The sequence below is a fragment of the Ranitomeya variabilis genome, chromosome 3, assembly GCF_051348905.1.
Source record: "Ranitomeya variabilis isolate aRanVar5 chromosome 3, aRanVar5.hap1, whole genome shotgun sequence".
Lineage (NCBI taxonomy): Eukaryota > Metazoa > Chordata > Amphibia > Anura > Dendrobatidae > Ranitomeya > Ranitomeya variabilis.
In genome coordinates this window covers 87,822,635-87,837,593 of record NC_135234.1, presented here as the reverse complement: position 1 = coordinate 87,837,593, position 14,959 = coordinate 87,822,635, and the positions used below count along the sequence as shown (strand labels likewise).

The following is a 14,959-nucleotide window of genomic DNA, read 5'->3' as shown; positions in this document are numbered from 1 at the left end:
TAAAAAATAAAGTGCAACTCTCTAAACTAGGCACTGTCAATTCAAAAGGCTGCAAAGAACGCTTCTGGGGATAAAAATCTTCAAGAAATGCTTGAAGAAAAGAAAGACTCCTCCCAAAACTCCACAAGCCAGGAGAGCCTTCTTAGGGTATGTGTCCACGTTCAGGCTTGCTTCAGGCTTTGGTCAGGATTTTATGCAAGTAAAATCCTGACCAAAACTGCACCTGAGGTCACTGGCAGGTCACCTGCGGTGTGCCTGCGTGTTTTGCTCATTGCAGCAACATGCTGCGTTCTGAAAAAAACGCACTGCATGTGCGTTTTCGTGGCAAAAACGCATCCCTTTTTTAAAGCTTAGTTGAGTCGGGATTTCATGAAATCCCCTCCACTATGCTGTAGCATCTGGACGCTGCGTTTTTGACGCTGCGGAAAAACGCAGCGTCAAAAACGCAGCGTTTCCTGAACGTGGACACATACCCTAAAGCGGTTTCAGCTCATGGTTTTTGACCACCTACTGTAAAACAATTAAGTGTGAACGTAGTCTGAAGGTTTATTCACAAGCAGTATTTTTTTTTTTATCCCCAGCAGAGAATAAAAACAATTGCCAGTAATACTCAGTGGGAAAAAAAATATGGATAGCACACTGACGTAATTCACATAACATCAGTGTGCTGCCTGTAATCAGCGCTGACCCATACACTTGAATGGATGAGTTTGATCCAACAAATGTGATTACAATCAGACGTATCTGTCTTTTTTCTTTTGCACTTTAAAAGGCCCATAGACTGTAGTGTTTTATCTATTTAAAAAAATAAATAGCGCATATAAGTGAAAATCGGACATGTGAATGGGTCCATAGGGTAACTCACTCCAGGTTTAATCTACTAGACGTGCAAAAAAAAAAATCCAAGAAAAATCAGACCAACTTTCATCTAGCGTGCTGGTTTGAAACTCTGCCCATCAATGATGCCTCATGGACAAAGATTTTGTAACCAAATTGGGCATCATGGTGGGTGGCGTTTTGGACGGACACATGTAGCCAGATTGGCTATTGTTAATGGCTGGGCGGTTTTGGAAAATCTGCATGGCCATTAACTAATTCTAATGATGCAGCCTTGCAGTCAGCCATGCACTGCTAACAAAAGACTGACTGTCACTTCCAAACAGAAACCAGGTGTGTACAGATGCACACTAAGAGTAGCCATTTCCATATATAACCAATAGTGATGAGCGACCAGGCTAACAGAGTGTCTTTGAAGTGCTCCAAAAATATGCTCGAGTCCCTGCTACTGCAGGTCTCATGACTGTTTAACAACCTCAACACATACAGGAATTGTCTAACTAACAGACAATCCTGTGTGTTGTGGCTGTCGAACAGCAGCGTCGACTCAAACATAGTATTCAAGCATGCCGAAGATACTCTATTAGCACACGAGCGTGGTCGGATAACACCTATCAAATTAGCTCAGGACTAAATATTTGCTCTAGGAAATCCATATGCCCTGAAATGCCATAAGATCAAGGGTTTTCATGGGGAAACTACCTCTTTACCCCTTTCACGACTTAGGACGTGAATAAATATCCTGGGCAGGAGTCTCCAAGTGTGGAAGGAGCAGTTCTGCACGCCGTGGATGCCGGCTATGTTACAGAGCTGTCATCCGTGTATAACGGCCACGGCTGGAGCGGAGCATTAAATGTGCACTGCATGGCAAAATAAATGGTGTCATTCAAAACTAAAGCTTGACCTAACATGGTGATATGTGATATTGACCCCCCCAACAAAAATAAGGCTTTTTGGAAGAATGGGGGGAAAAAAAATGAAAGACTCACAAATACAAAGGAAATCTTAAAGTTATTACAATAATACTTGAATATTTTTTTCTTCTAAAAGAAAAATAACAGAGAACCGCAATTTAAGAATTTTTTTTTTCCATTTAAAAACCATTTGCTGCAGAGATAATATATGATCATTTTTTTCTTTTTTGAAGGGTCATGCTCATGGATGAATCTGGCGAATTGCTGCCATAAGATAAAAATATCAAATAATAATACCGACACACGGGTGCACCATACAAACTGTGCCCCATAATCCACTGCGACCGGCTCTTCAAAGTGAACTTTGTGAGATCCTGGATAAATCCTCGGAGGAGGTCAACACTGTACGGTTAGGAAAAGACCAAAGGTCTATCAAGCAGTCATTGTGCTGGCGGTCATAGCTCATAGTGAGTGTAGTCAGTCCGTGGAGGTTCACTAGGTTTCATGAAGATGCCTTCCATTACTTTCCAGTAGTTATGCTGGCTTGCATAGGTCATGCCGTGCACTTCTCGCTGTCCATTTATGGGGCGCCCGTACTGTTCTCCTGTGATGGACAGCAGCACGCTGGTGGACGCATGCTTCAATCTCACCTCCTCGTCCCGCTGCCAGAATTCCCCATTGCAGAGTACAGTCCAGTCGTCTAAGATATCTCCTTCCCCATCATCTCCAAAAGCGCTGACCTCCTGCACAATGAACAAGAAGGAAATATGTCACACATCACTTGCCTAACAGACCTATATACAGTTGTGTGAAAACATGCTTGCCCCTTCCTGATTTCATATTATTTTGCATGTTTGTCACACATATATTTTAGATCAACAAACAAATGTAAATATTAGACAAAGATAACACAAGCAACCACAAGATGCAGTTTATAAATGAAGGTATTTATTATTATTGGGGTTAGCAAAGCAGCCTTGCAGCGCTGGAGTCCTGGGTTCAAGCCCCACTAAGGACAACATCTGCAAAGAGTTTGTATGTTCTCTCCGTGTTTGCGTGGGTTTCCTCCGGGCACTCCGGTTTCCTCCCACATTCCAAATACATACTGATAGGGAATTTAGATTGTGAGCCCCAACGGGGACAGCAACGATAATGTGTGCAACCTGTAAAGCGCTGCGGAATATGTTAGCGCTATATATAAACATTATTATTATTAAAGATTATTATTATTATTATGGGAAAAATAAATCCAAATCTACAGAGCCCCATATGAAAAAGTGATTGCCCCCTTAACCTTAAATACTGGTTGGTTACCCTTAGCAGCAACAACTACAATCAAGAATTTTTGAAAACTGTCAATGAGTCTTTTACAACGCTCTGGAGCAATTTTAGCCCACTCATCTCTGCAGAATTGTTGTAATTCAGCCACATTGGAGGGTTTCCTAGCATGAACCGCTTTTTAAGTTCATGCCAAAGCATCTCAATCGGATTAAGGTCAGGACTTTGACTAGGCCACTCCAACGTCTTAATTTTGTTTTGCTTACGCCATTCAGGAATGGACTTGCTGGTGTGTTTTGGATCATTGTCCCGAATGGACTTGCTGGTGTGTTTTGGATCATTGTCCCTCTGCATAACCCAAGTGAACTTGGGTTAAGCAAACAGTTGATCAGATATTCTCCTTCAGGATTTTTTGGTAGACCAAGAATTCATAGCTCCATTTACCACAGCAACACATCCAGGTCCTGAAGCAGCAAAACAGCCCCAGACCATCACACTACCACCACCATATTGTACTATTGGTATAATGTTCCTTTTCTGAAATGCTGTGTTACTTCTACGCCAGATGTAATGGGACATACACCTTCCAAAAGGTTTAACCCCTTAACGACCGCCGATACGCCTTTTAACGGCGGCAGTGGAATAAGTGTATAGCGTTCCCCAGAGTTGGAATTTCTCCGGGGTCTCGGCTACCAGACAATGATTCGGGACGGTTTTTACAGACCCCAGTGTTGCGATCGCTGTTATTAACGGTATAACGGCGACCGGTACCTCCGGAGTCCCTCCGGCGTCTTCTGCAGGTGTTGGAGGGGGCCCACCGAGATCTACTGGCCAGCTCCCGGCAACAATAGGACATTTTTCCTGTTGGTTCATTTTGATCACTGTATATAGACCCTATCACAGTGAGAACATCTACATACGAAATGAATATTGGCCCTAAAACCTAATGGAGGATATAGGTGTACACTGTGGAAATCTTAAATGAATAGCCTCTATCCTGTTTGTGACCTATCATTATCTACATATGTCCACAACTCCTGTGGGTTTCCGTTATAAGCCAGTGGTCCTGAGATATCCATAGGCCGAAGACAGGATGTCTATGTATATTGATACACAATGCCTGTGGTGTTTGGGTGACAAACCATTGTTCTTTGAATGGACATCTTGGAGCCAGCCCAAATGGAGTTGAACCTGTTCTACACAAGAACTTTCTTCCCAAGTACGAGGATGCCATCTGCAGGAAGGTGATGATTACTGCAGCCAATGACAGTGTTCACATTGTCAGAAGATGATTGGACATTTGCCACAGAAGATTCCAGAAGCAAGGGTGGAGTCATGGCTTGTATGTGGATGTGTAATGGTTTAATATATCTGTAAGGATCAGTTATGTATCTCTTCCTTCCCACATCCCAGTTTCCTCTACCCTCTCCTAATACCTCTTCCCTTTAATTGTACCCTTGTCCCTTAGTTAGACTTCCCTTATGTATGTCATTGTAAATACCTTGTGTGTAATAAACCCCCTTTTAAAGATCCAGTACTTCTTGTTAATTAGTATTAACTGGCACCCCAAAACTCAGCAGATTCTACAAGTCATATCAAAGAAATTTTACCGGCTAACATGAAGTACAATATGTCACGAAAAAAATCTCAGAATCAGCGGATACGTTAAAGCGTTCCGGAGTTATAACCACATAAAGTGACAGTGGTCAGAATTGTAAAAATTGGCCCGGTCATTAAGTACCAAATTGGCTCTGTCACTACGGGGTTAACTTTTGTCTTGTCAGTCCATAGAGTATTGTCCCAAAAGTCTTGGGGATCATAAAGGAGCTTTCTAGCAAAACAGAGACAAGCCTTTATGTTCTTATTGCTCAGTGGTGGTTTTTCATCTTGGAACTCTGCCATGCAGGCCATTTTTATTCAGTTTTTTGTTATGGTGGAGTCATGCACACTGATCTTAACTGAGGCAAGTGAGGCCTGTAGTTCTTTCGATGTTGTTGTGGGGTCTTTTGTGATGTCTTGGGTGAGTCATCGATGCACTCTTGGTGTAATTTTGGTCGGACAACCAATACTGGTAAGGTTCACCACTGTTCCATGTTTTCACCATTTGTGGATTATGGCTCTCACTGTGGTTTCCTGGAGTTCCAAAGCTTTAGAAAAGGCATTATAATGTTTTTCACACTGATAGATCTCAATTATTTTGTTTCTCATTTGTTCCAGAATTTCTTTGGTTCGCTTTTGAAGATCTTTTAGTCTACTTCACTTTGTGAGGCAGGTTCTATTTAAGTGATTTCTTTATTGAAAACAGATGTGGCAGTAATGAGGTCTGGATGTGACTAGGGAATGTGAACTCAGCTTCCCAAAGATGTGATAAACCACAGTTAATTTATGTGTTGGAGGGGCAATCACTTTCACACAGGACCCTGTAGGTTTGGATTTCTTTTTCCCATAATAATAAAGACCTTCAGTTAAAAATTGCATTTTGTGTTTACTTGTTTTATCTTTGTCGAATATTTAAATTTGTTTTGGTGATCTGAAACATTTAAGTGTGACAACAATGCAAATTGTAGCAACTAAAAATGGCTAATTCTGGAGATTAATTATTTTTCCTTTTGACAGTTCACAATAAGAGCTAAATAATTTTTATTTTATTAGTTCAGCTGATGTTAATTTTTTTTTTCACTTTTCGCTCTATACATTTGGAGAAAGGGGGCTTTCAACATTTTTAATTAGTCCTCTAAGGAAATTAGGATCTGCAATTGTTTTATCGCTGATACAATCCTATGATATTGCAAAGTATTGTGGAACTGACAATCGATAACTCACCTGGTTTCCTGATAATGGAGATGTGAAGTGATGACTGTGTAGATTTCTCCCAGTATTGACATGTGTGAGGCGGATGGACTGTCCACATTTTACCAATGTTCCTCTTTCACAGACGGTTGACGTCTTTCCACGGATTCGCCAGTAACTGTTGCCATCATCTGCGGTTGTAACGCCAGTCACGGACTGCTGCCCACTGCCTGCGGTGATGAGGAATTTAACAATTACTTTGAATATGTATACCCTTTTAGAAATAGAATAAAACGCAACGGCTATAAAGAGAACCGCTAAGAGCGCCGCTCACTGTGATGGACCCAGCCCCAACATTTAGCACATGGTCCTGACATCTCATGCTTCCTCTGTTGCAGCCACTATATGGCAAATATATAGCAAAGGAAAAAAGGTAATCAGCTCACCTACCAGGGAGGACAATATAGTGTGAAACCACTAGCATTCACAAAGGAGCCGTGACAGACCTTGTTTGGTCGGGGTGTGGTGCACCCCGGGCTGGGATCCAGCTCAGAAATGTAAGAAGGGTCCATGAGGACCGGGCTCCAGCAACACTGAGAAAATGTTAGAATATAACTTTAAGGGGCAGTCAGACAGCCGTATTACTCACTCAGGGATTGCATCTCAGTCCTCAGACTGGCGGTCAACTCCTCTGACCAGAGCGTGACAGCAGGTATACACGCTGTGATACGCAGGCCAAGAGATGATGGCCAGTCCAAGGACTGCGATGTGATCCACACGCGAGTAATACAGCTGTCTGAATGGTGGCTCACCTGAAACACATACGTTTATAGATCCTTAATCTTTTTTGCACCATGTTTTTAATTGCACAGTAAAGAAATGTTTTAATATTTTCTCATTGGTGCTGGAGTCCAATCCTCACAGATCCATCTTCCACAGCAAATTTACACCCAGCTGAAATGAAAAATCCACAGATAGCAGCCAAAGTGCAGCCACAAACAGCGCTGTGTGTGCAGTTTTGCTGTAAATCACAACGGTTTTTAAATGCTTGTTAATATCTGTGTGTTTTTTGGAACTAGAAACCACACGGACACTATAAAACCAGCAGAACTACAGCAAGCTGTAAAAACCACCTGCCGCCGCAGCATCACTTTTTGCTTACTTAGGAGACAAGGAGTTCTCCCAGAGGTGTACCTCCGACACGTCTGATACCATACATCAGCCACTGTCTCCCTCTGTACAGCGGACTACTCTTTCTTCTATAGTAATAAAATATCATGATATTGGTGGGTCTTCATGTCAAAGCGTACTGAATCCATATATGCCAAAAGGACAGTCTAGCGGGATACATGGAGACACCTATGGATACATTCAGCAGTAGTGTGCCTGATGCATATGGCGAATATGAAGTAAAGCTGAAATGTAACCAGACCCTTCCCTCATCCAGCATGACCAGATTTATGGGCTGTAAAAGCCAGATCTACAGCTTAATTAAACTAAAATAAAAAAAAACGTTGCCATATTTTGGTGTCGTTCTGCCTTTCCTCCTCTTTTTGGGACCTTGACTGTACTTTTGTTACCATCTCTATTATTTTAGAATGTATTTCCCTATGATATGGAATCACTCCTTATTGGAATTTGTATTTTAAACATTTTTTTGCAACAATACAATTTATTTACTTGTATACAAATTTGGAGATTTATTACTCCGCTTCTATGTAGGATATACACCTATAATTGTGCAGCATGTACTAGTCCGGTCTGTTTTACTGACCAGAACAGTGCATTCAATCGAAGACAGTTCCTGCCCCTGTCCACAACAAGGACAAACACAAGGAGCCTTTCACATCTGCCCTGAAGGGATGCCAGTACTTGCCGAAATGTCCTTACAACCACTATGCCATGTCTGATGGGCACATAACAGGGAATGTGCACTTTCTTGCAGGCCATCTTCTTGGTGCAGCCGTTTCACCCACAAGATCATGATGACTGTGACTGCCTTGTAATTCCGGATGTTATAATGTAGGAAGAATGCACTGACTAATCCAACTGGACATATGTATATGGTGTAAAGTGTATACAGCTGTTTTTATTAATGAAGTACCAGCTTCCTTCCCAGCTGCCGTTATACCACGTGAGCCGCACTCTGACCACGGTTTCTGTGTGGACCCAAAGTCTATCAGTCTCCGTGTATTTCTCCGAGAGCCTCGAGGTCTGTCCTGCTCTACACTGTACCCCATGTACTATACAAATGGAGACAGGCACAAATCCCCCCTGGAGCGCGACTTTACACAAGAGCTTGTCTAGACGTGCCTGCACACAACATTTTTCAAAAATGCACTGCAGTTTTGAACAGTTTTTCGACCATTTTTTTCAGGAAAAAAAAACACCCTGTCATTGCCAAAATGTTATCTGAAAGTCAGGAAGAAAATATTACAATACAATGAGGTATGTTTGGGACAGTTTTTCCTGCCAATTTTTCTTGAATTTCTTTTCAACGTTTCTCCTTATGCAGGGAACCAAACTGGAAGAAGGAGACTTACAAGCCAGGTTGTCACTCGCTAGATCTCTGACAAAGGCCTCTCAATCCGTCTCCTACTGTGCATGAACTTGGGACAAGAACCCTGAAACAGTTGCCTGCAAACGGACTCTGCTTCCCACAGCTTATCTCCCGACACCCCCATACACTGGCACTCTCGACTCAGCTGAGCTTCCCTGTGTGTTCTGTGAGAAGGCCGCTGCCCGATTCTGGTGGTGGCTTTTACCTGGAGAGAATAAAAGGATCGGCTATTGGAATTCCAAGGTGCAGATCCACCTCTCCCCGATCATCTGTTGGGGGGAAGGTCTGGCCATGCACATTAGACAAGTGACAACTAAGGTCAATATTGACTCTTAAGGTACCTTCACACGAAACGACATTATAACGATATCGCTAGCAATCCGTGACGTTGCAGCGTCCTCGCTAGCGATATCGTTTCGTTTGACACGCAGCAGCGATCAGGATCCTGCTGTGATGTCGCTGGTCGCTGAATAAAGTCCAGAACTTTATTTGGTCGTCCGATCGCCGTGTATCGTTGTGTTTGAAAGCAAAAGCAACGATACCAGCGATATTTTACACTGGTAACCAGGGTAAACATCGGGTTACTAAGCGCAGGGCCGCGCTTAGTTACCCGATGTTTACCCTGGTTACTAGCGTAAAATGTAAAAAAAACAAACAGCACATACTCACATTGCGTCCCCTGCAGTCTGCTTCCTCCTCTGACTCAGCGCCGCAAAGTGAAAGTGAAAGCAGCACAGCGGTGACGTCACCGCTCTGCTCTCACTGTACGGCGCTCAGTCAGTCAGGAAGTGGACGCAGGGGGACGTGAATGTAAGTATGTGCTGTTTGTTTTTTTTAGATTTTACGCTGGTAACCAGGGTAAACATCGGGTTACTAAGCGCGGCCCTGCGCTTAGTTACCCGATGTTTACCCTGGTTACCAGGGGACCTCGGCATAGTTGATCGCTGGAGAGCGGTCTGTGTGACAGCTCTCCAGCGTCCAAACAGCGACGCTGCAGCGATCGACATCGTTGTCGCTATCGCTGCAGCGTCGCTTCGTGTGAAGGTACCTTTAGGCTACTTTCACACTTGCATCGTGTGACGTCCGTCACAATGTGTCGTTTTGGGGAAAAACCGGATCCTGCAAATGTGCTCGCAGGATGAGTTTTTTGCCCATAGACTTGTATTGCCGACGGATTGCGACGTATGGCCATACGTCGCGTCCGTCGTGCACTGCATGCGTCATGTTTTGGCGGACCGTCGGCAAGAAAAAACATGAACGTTTTTTCATACGTCGCGTCCGCCATTTCCTACCGCACATGCGCGGCCGAAACTCCGCCCCGGACTTCAGAATGGGCAGCAGATGCGTTGAAAAACTGCATCTGCTGCCCACGTCGTGCACAAATTTTCACAACGAGCGTCGGTACGTCGCGCCGACGCTTAGCTACGGACCCGTACCGACGCAAGTGTGAAAGAAGCCTTAGGATTGCTATCTCTGACTGATGGCACTTGAGACCCTGAAAAAATCTCACAGAAAAAGAAACAACCTTACCAAGACAAAGTCAGAATACCAATGCACTAGCAGGATGCAGCAGACCCCAATGATAAATGCAGGGGGCAGCGCAGGTGCAAAATCCTGATGAAACAACCACCTACAAATCAACCAATGGAGGGGTGGTTGTCTAGTATTAAAAAGATTTTCTACTACCAGACCCCTGAGACTGAGTGCTGACACTGGTGCCAGCACAGGAGGCGAGTATAGGCTTTATTATTTTATCGGGGCAAAACATTTAGTTCAGGAAGGGGTTGTCCTAGTAGTGGAATAACCCTTTAAAAATGCACTCAGATAAGGCTTGCATAGAGCACCAGTCACACAGACACGTATTATGCACAGTTTCTGGCTCACAGCCTACTGATGACCCCCATACTATAACCACTGCCAGTGCATGCACTGGAGAATCCTCACAGTGTGCGCAATGTGAGAATTCACAAGTCTGACGTCACTGACTGCAAACTTGTAGCTTAAGACTAGACAACCCTTGACTATAAGTCAGTCTAGACAGACCAGCAAACACCTGACAAACAAGCAAGAAGGGAGTCAGGATAAGTTATAGAATATCCTGCCACACGGGCTAATGTATGTGCACAGAACAATTGTATTAACGACCATTCTGTGCACATTAAAATCAGATCTGCCTGTCAAAACAGGCAATCAGCTTGCATGTAGCAGATCAGCAGGCATGTCCACAGGTCGAAGTCCAGCCTAAGGGTACCGTCACACAGTGGCACTTTGATCGCTACGACGGTACGATCCGTGACGTTCCAGCGATATCCATACGATATCGCTGTGTCTGACACGCAGCAGCGATCAGGGACCCCGCTGAGAATCGTACGTCGTAGCAGCTCGTTTGGAACTTTCTTTCGTCGCTGGATCTCCCGCTGTCATCGCTGGATCGTTGTGTGTGACAGCAATCCAGCGATGCGTTCGCTTGTAACCAGGATAAACATCGGGTTACTAAGCACGGCCCTGCGCTTAGTAACCCGATGTTTACCCTGGTTACCCGGGGCCTTCGGCATCGTTGGTCGCTGGAGAGCTGACTGTGTGACAGCTCCCCAGCGACCACACAACCACTTACCAACGATCACGGCCAGGTCGTATCGCTGGTCGTGATCGTTGGTAAATCGTTATGTGAGACGGTACCTTAAGTCCCTAGTAAAGATACTAAACATAACAAAACATTTCCTGTGGTGTTTTTCTTCACTTGTGTTTATTTTTTGGGGTCGTTTTTTTTGCAATTGCCACATGCTGAAGGCTGGGTGCATGGTCAGAATTTCTAGTCTTTTGATGGGGGAGAAAGGATTTACCAATGGTAAGTAACTATTAGAGTAAAAGGTAATTACTACTGTAAGGCCGGGATCACACACAGCGTGATACGGCCAAGTCTCGCAGGTTAAAACCAAGCTCTGGCACCGGCACTCCGGAGCGGAGCGTGCAGCCGCACAGCAATACATGGAGCCGCATGCTCCGCTCCGGAGTGCCGGTGCCAGAGCTTGGTTTTAACCTGCGAGACTCGGCAGTATCTTGCTGTAGTGCGACTCCGGCCTAATGGTTCATTACTTATTAATGGTAAGTAGCATTACTTCTTATCAATGTTCAGGAGTAGGGTTGAGCGACTTTTGCTTTTTTAGGGTCGAGTTGGGTTTTGTGAAACAGAATTCATCATCTTTCCCCCATCTCACTCGACCCCCCCAATGAACCTATCCATTACAGTAAACTGCTGCTCACTCTCCCCAGTCCCACAAGCTCGCTGCCTCGGTGTAATCCTTGACACGGATCTCTCCTTCAAACCACATATCCAAGCCCTTTCCACTTCCTGCCAACTTAACTTAAAAACATCTCCCGGATCCACATATTCCTCAACCTAGAATCTGCAAAAACTATAGTGCATACCCTCATTATCTCCCGTGTTGACTACTGCAACCTCTTGCTGTGTGGCCTCCTCTCTAACACTCTCGCGCCCCTCCAATCTATCTTAACCTCTGCTGTCCGACTAAGGCCTCTTTCACACTAGCGTCGTACGACGCATGTCGCAATGCGTCGTTTTGGAGAAAAAACGCATCATGCAAAATTGCTTGCAGGATGCGTTTTTCTCCATAGACTACCATTAGCGACGCATTGCGACACGTCGCAACCGTCTTACGACGGTTGCGTAGGACCGTCGGCACCAAAAAACGTTGCATGTAACGTTTTTTGGTGCGTTGTGTCCAGCATTTCCGACCGCGCATGCGCGGCCGGAACTCTGCCCCCTCCTCCCCGGAGCTCACAATGGGGCAGCAAATGCGTTGAAAAACTGCATCCGCTGCCCCCGTTGTGCGGCGCTTTCACAGTATGCGTCTGTACGCCACATTGCAACGTGCATCGTACGACGCTAGTGTGAAAGTAGCCTAATCCACCTGTCCCCCCGCTATTCCCCAGCCTCTCCTCTCTGTCAATCCCTTCACTGGCTCCCGATTGCCCAGAGTCTCCAGTACAAAACCCTAACCATGACATACAAAGCTATCTATAACCTGTGTCCTCCGTATATCTGTGACCTCGTCTCCCAGTACTTTCCTGCACGCAACCTCCGATCCTCACAAGATCTCCTTCTCGACTCCCCTCTTGTCACTTCTTCTCACAATCGCATACAAGATTTCTCTAGTGCATCCCCCCTACTCTGGAACTCTCTACCACAACATATCAGACTCTCACCTACTGTGGAAACCTTCAAAGAAACCTGAAAACCCACCTCTTCCGACAAGCCTACAACCTGCAGTAACCACCAATCGACCAAACTGCTGCACGACCAGCTCTATCCTCACCTACTGTATCCTCACCCATCCCTTGTAGATTGTGAGCCCTCGCGGGCAGGATCCTCTCTCCCCTTGTACCAGTCGTGACTTGTATTGTTTAAGATTATTGTACTTGTTTTTATTATGTATACCTCTCCTCACATGTAAAGCACCATGGAATAAATGGCCCTATAATAAATAATAATAATCAGTGCACAGCTAATCTGTACTGTGCACTGTCCCACGTTACAAGCAGAGGCAGCTTTGCCTCCGCAGCATTGGAGGAGCACAAGGACTGAGACCAGGTGCCAACAGTGCGCTCCAGAGCAATACACGCAAAAACAATAGAAAATAGCTTGTAAGTGCTGCGCTCCTCACCTTGGAAAAAGGCCACTAATGATTCTTGAGAACGGAGAAGATTTTTTGATAACTGGCATAATGGAAGGTTGCTTGTTTGTTTTACAAGCACTTCGCATTGTTTATTATTTATGATGTTGCGGTATCTCCTAAGTGGGCAGGACACTTCCGCTGTGCCACATGCTTATGTAAGTGAATGTCTTGTGCAAAGTGAAAAACCACAAATTAAAGTTTATGCAAATGACTAAACTAATAATAGCTTCAACTATTTCCTGTTTTACAAGAACAACTTGTATTTCACTTTTCACCATAAGGTGGATAGTGTGGATCTGCACTGAGGCTTCATCACTGTGAGATGTGCTTCCCTTCTTTGTTACCAGCAATTCCTTAGCTCCGGAGCGCACTGGGCCCGCGCACACCGCCCCCGGCGGAGCGCACTGGGCCCGCGCACACCGCCCCCGGCGGAGCGCACTGGGCCCGCGCACACCGCCCCCGGCGGAGCGCACTGGGCCCGCGCACACCGCCCCCGGCGGAGCGCACTGGGCCCGCGCACACCGCCCCCGGCGGAGCGCACTGGGCCCGCGCACACCGCCCCCGGCGGAGCGCACTGGGCCCGCGCACACCGCCCCCGGTGGAGCGCACTGGGCCCGCGCACACCGCCCCCGGTGTATCTTTGCCTGTTGTGTTTGCCTTATTTTCTATCCCTCATGGACATGTATAGATACGCTGACACTGTGGGGGTCCTCTATTATCTATATACACTGACATTGTGGGGGGGTCCTCTATTATCTACTGTATATACGCTGACACTGTGGGGGTCCTCTATTATCTATATACACTGACATTGTGGGGGTTCTCTATTTTCTATATATGCTGACATTGTGGGGTTCCTCTATTATCTACTGTATATATGCTGACATTGTGGGGGTCCTCTATTATCTATATATGCTGACATTGTGGGGGTCCTCTATTATCTATATATGCTGACATTGTGGGGGTCCTCTATTATCTATATACGCTGACATTGTGGGGTTCCTCTATTATCTACTGTATATATGCTGACATTGTGGGGGTCCTCTATTATCTACATATGCTGACATTGTGGGGGTCCTCTATTATCTATATATGCTGACATTGTGGGGGTCCTCTATTATCTATATATGCTGACATTGTGGGGGTCCTCTATTATCTATATACGCTGACATTGTGGGGGTCCTGTGATTACCGTCGCCCCTATGGCCCGGGCCAATAACAGACCAGCACAGCACTAGTATGCCCCATCTGACGGCGCAGGACCCCCTTTCCCGGCCTCAGTGGCGCAGGACCCCCTTTCCCGGCCTCAGTGGCGCAGGACCCCCTTTCCCGGCCTCAGCACAGTGACAGGCGGCAGGGAGCACCCAGCCATCGCCCAGGGATCCGCCATGCTGTCGGTTTCTGCCACGACCCCGGTTACCTGATCCGTATCTGACGTCATGGGAGTGGAGCCGGACGTTGTGCTTGGTGTTCAGCAGCTTCACCACGGAGCCGCACGTCACCACAGAGAGCTCGGAGCCAGAGCCGTACGGAAGCAACAGCGGCGTGAAGAAGAGCAGGAGAGAGCCCGCTCCGTCCTGAGCCTTCATCATCACTCACACACCGGCTCGGAGTTGGCACGCACCGGAAACGTCAGCGGGCTCCGCCGGAAATGCACCCTTGGTAACATAAGAAACCGGAAACCTCAGTCAGCCATCTTATTTTCTGGCAAAATAAATCTACGGTATACACTATTCAGAGAACGCCATTCCTTCTTGCACTGGGTCTCATGTAACGTATATAGCGCTGACATTCGCGAGCAGCTTGACATCTACTTTCATTCCGAGACTGAGTTACACAATACATTCCAAGCGAGCTAGTGAGCATGCGCTAAATGTCTACGC

General features: G+C 45.8%; 1 protein-coding gene across 1 annotated transcript; it reads right to left on the bottom strand.

Moving 5' to 3' along the window:
* Nucleotides 1-852: 852 nt before the first annotated feature.
* On the bottom strand, nt 853-14,957 carry SDF2 (stromal cell derived factor 2). The gene is made up of 3 exons (XM_077294353.1): nt 14,497-14,957; nt 5,853-6,049; nt 853-2,494 (listed from the first exon to the last, which is right to left on the bottom strand). Exons 1-3 carry the CDS (start codon nt 14,666-14,668, stop codon nt 2,207-2,209), a joined length of 657 nt encoding a protein of 218 aa, XP_077150468.1. The 5' UTR covers nt 14,669-14,957; the 3' UTR covers nt 853-2,206.
* Nucleotides 14,958-14,959: the final 2 nt, after the last annotated feature.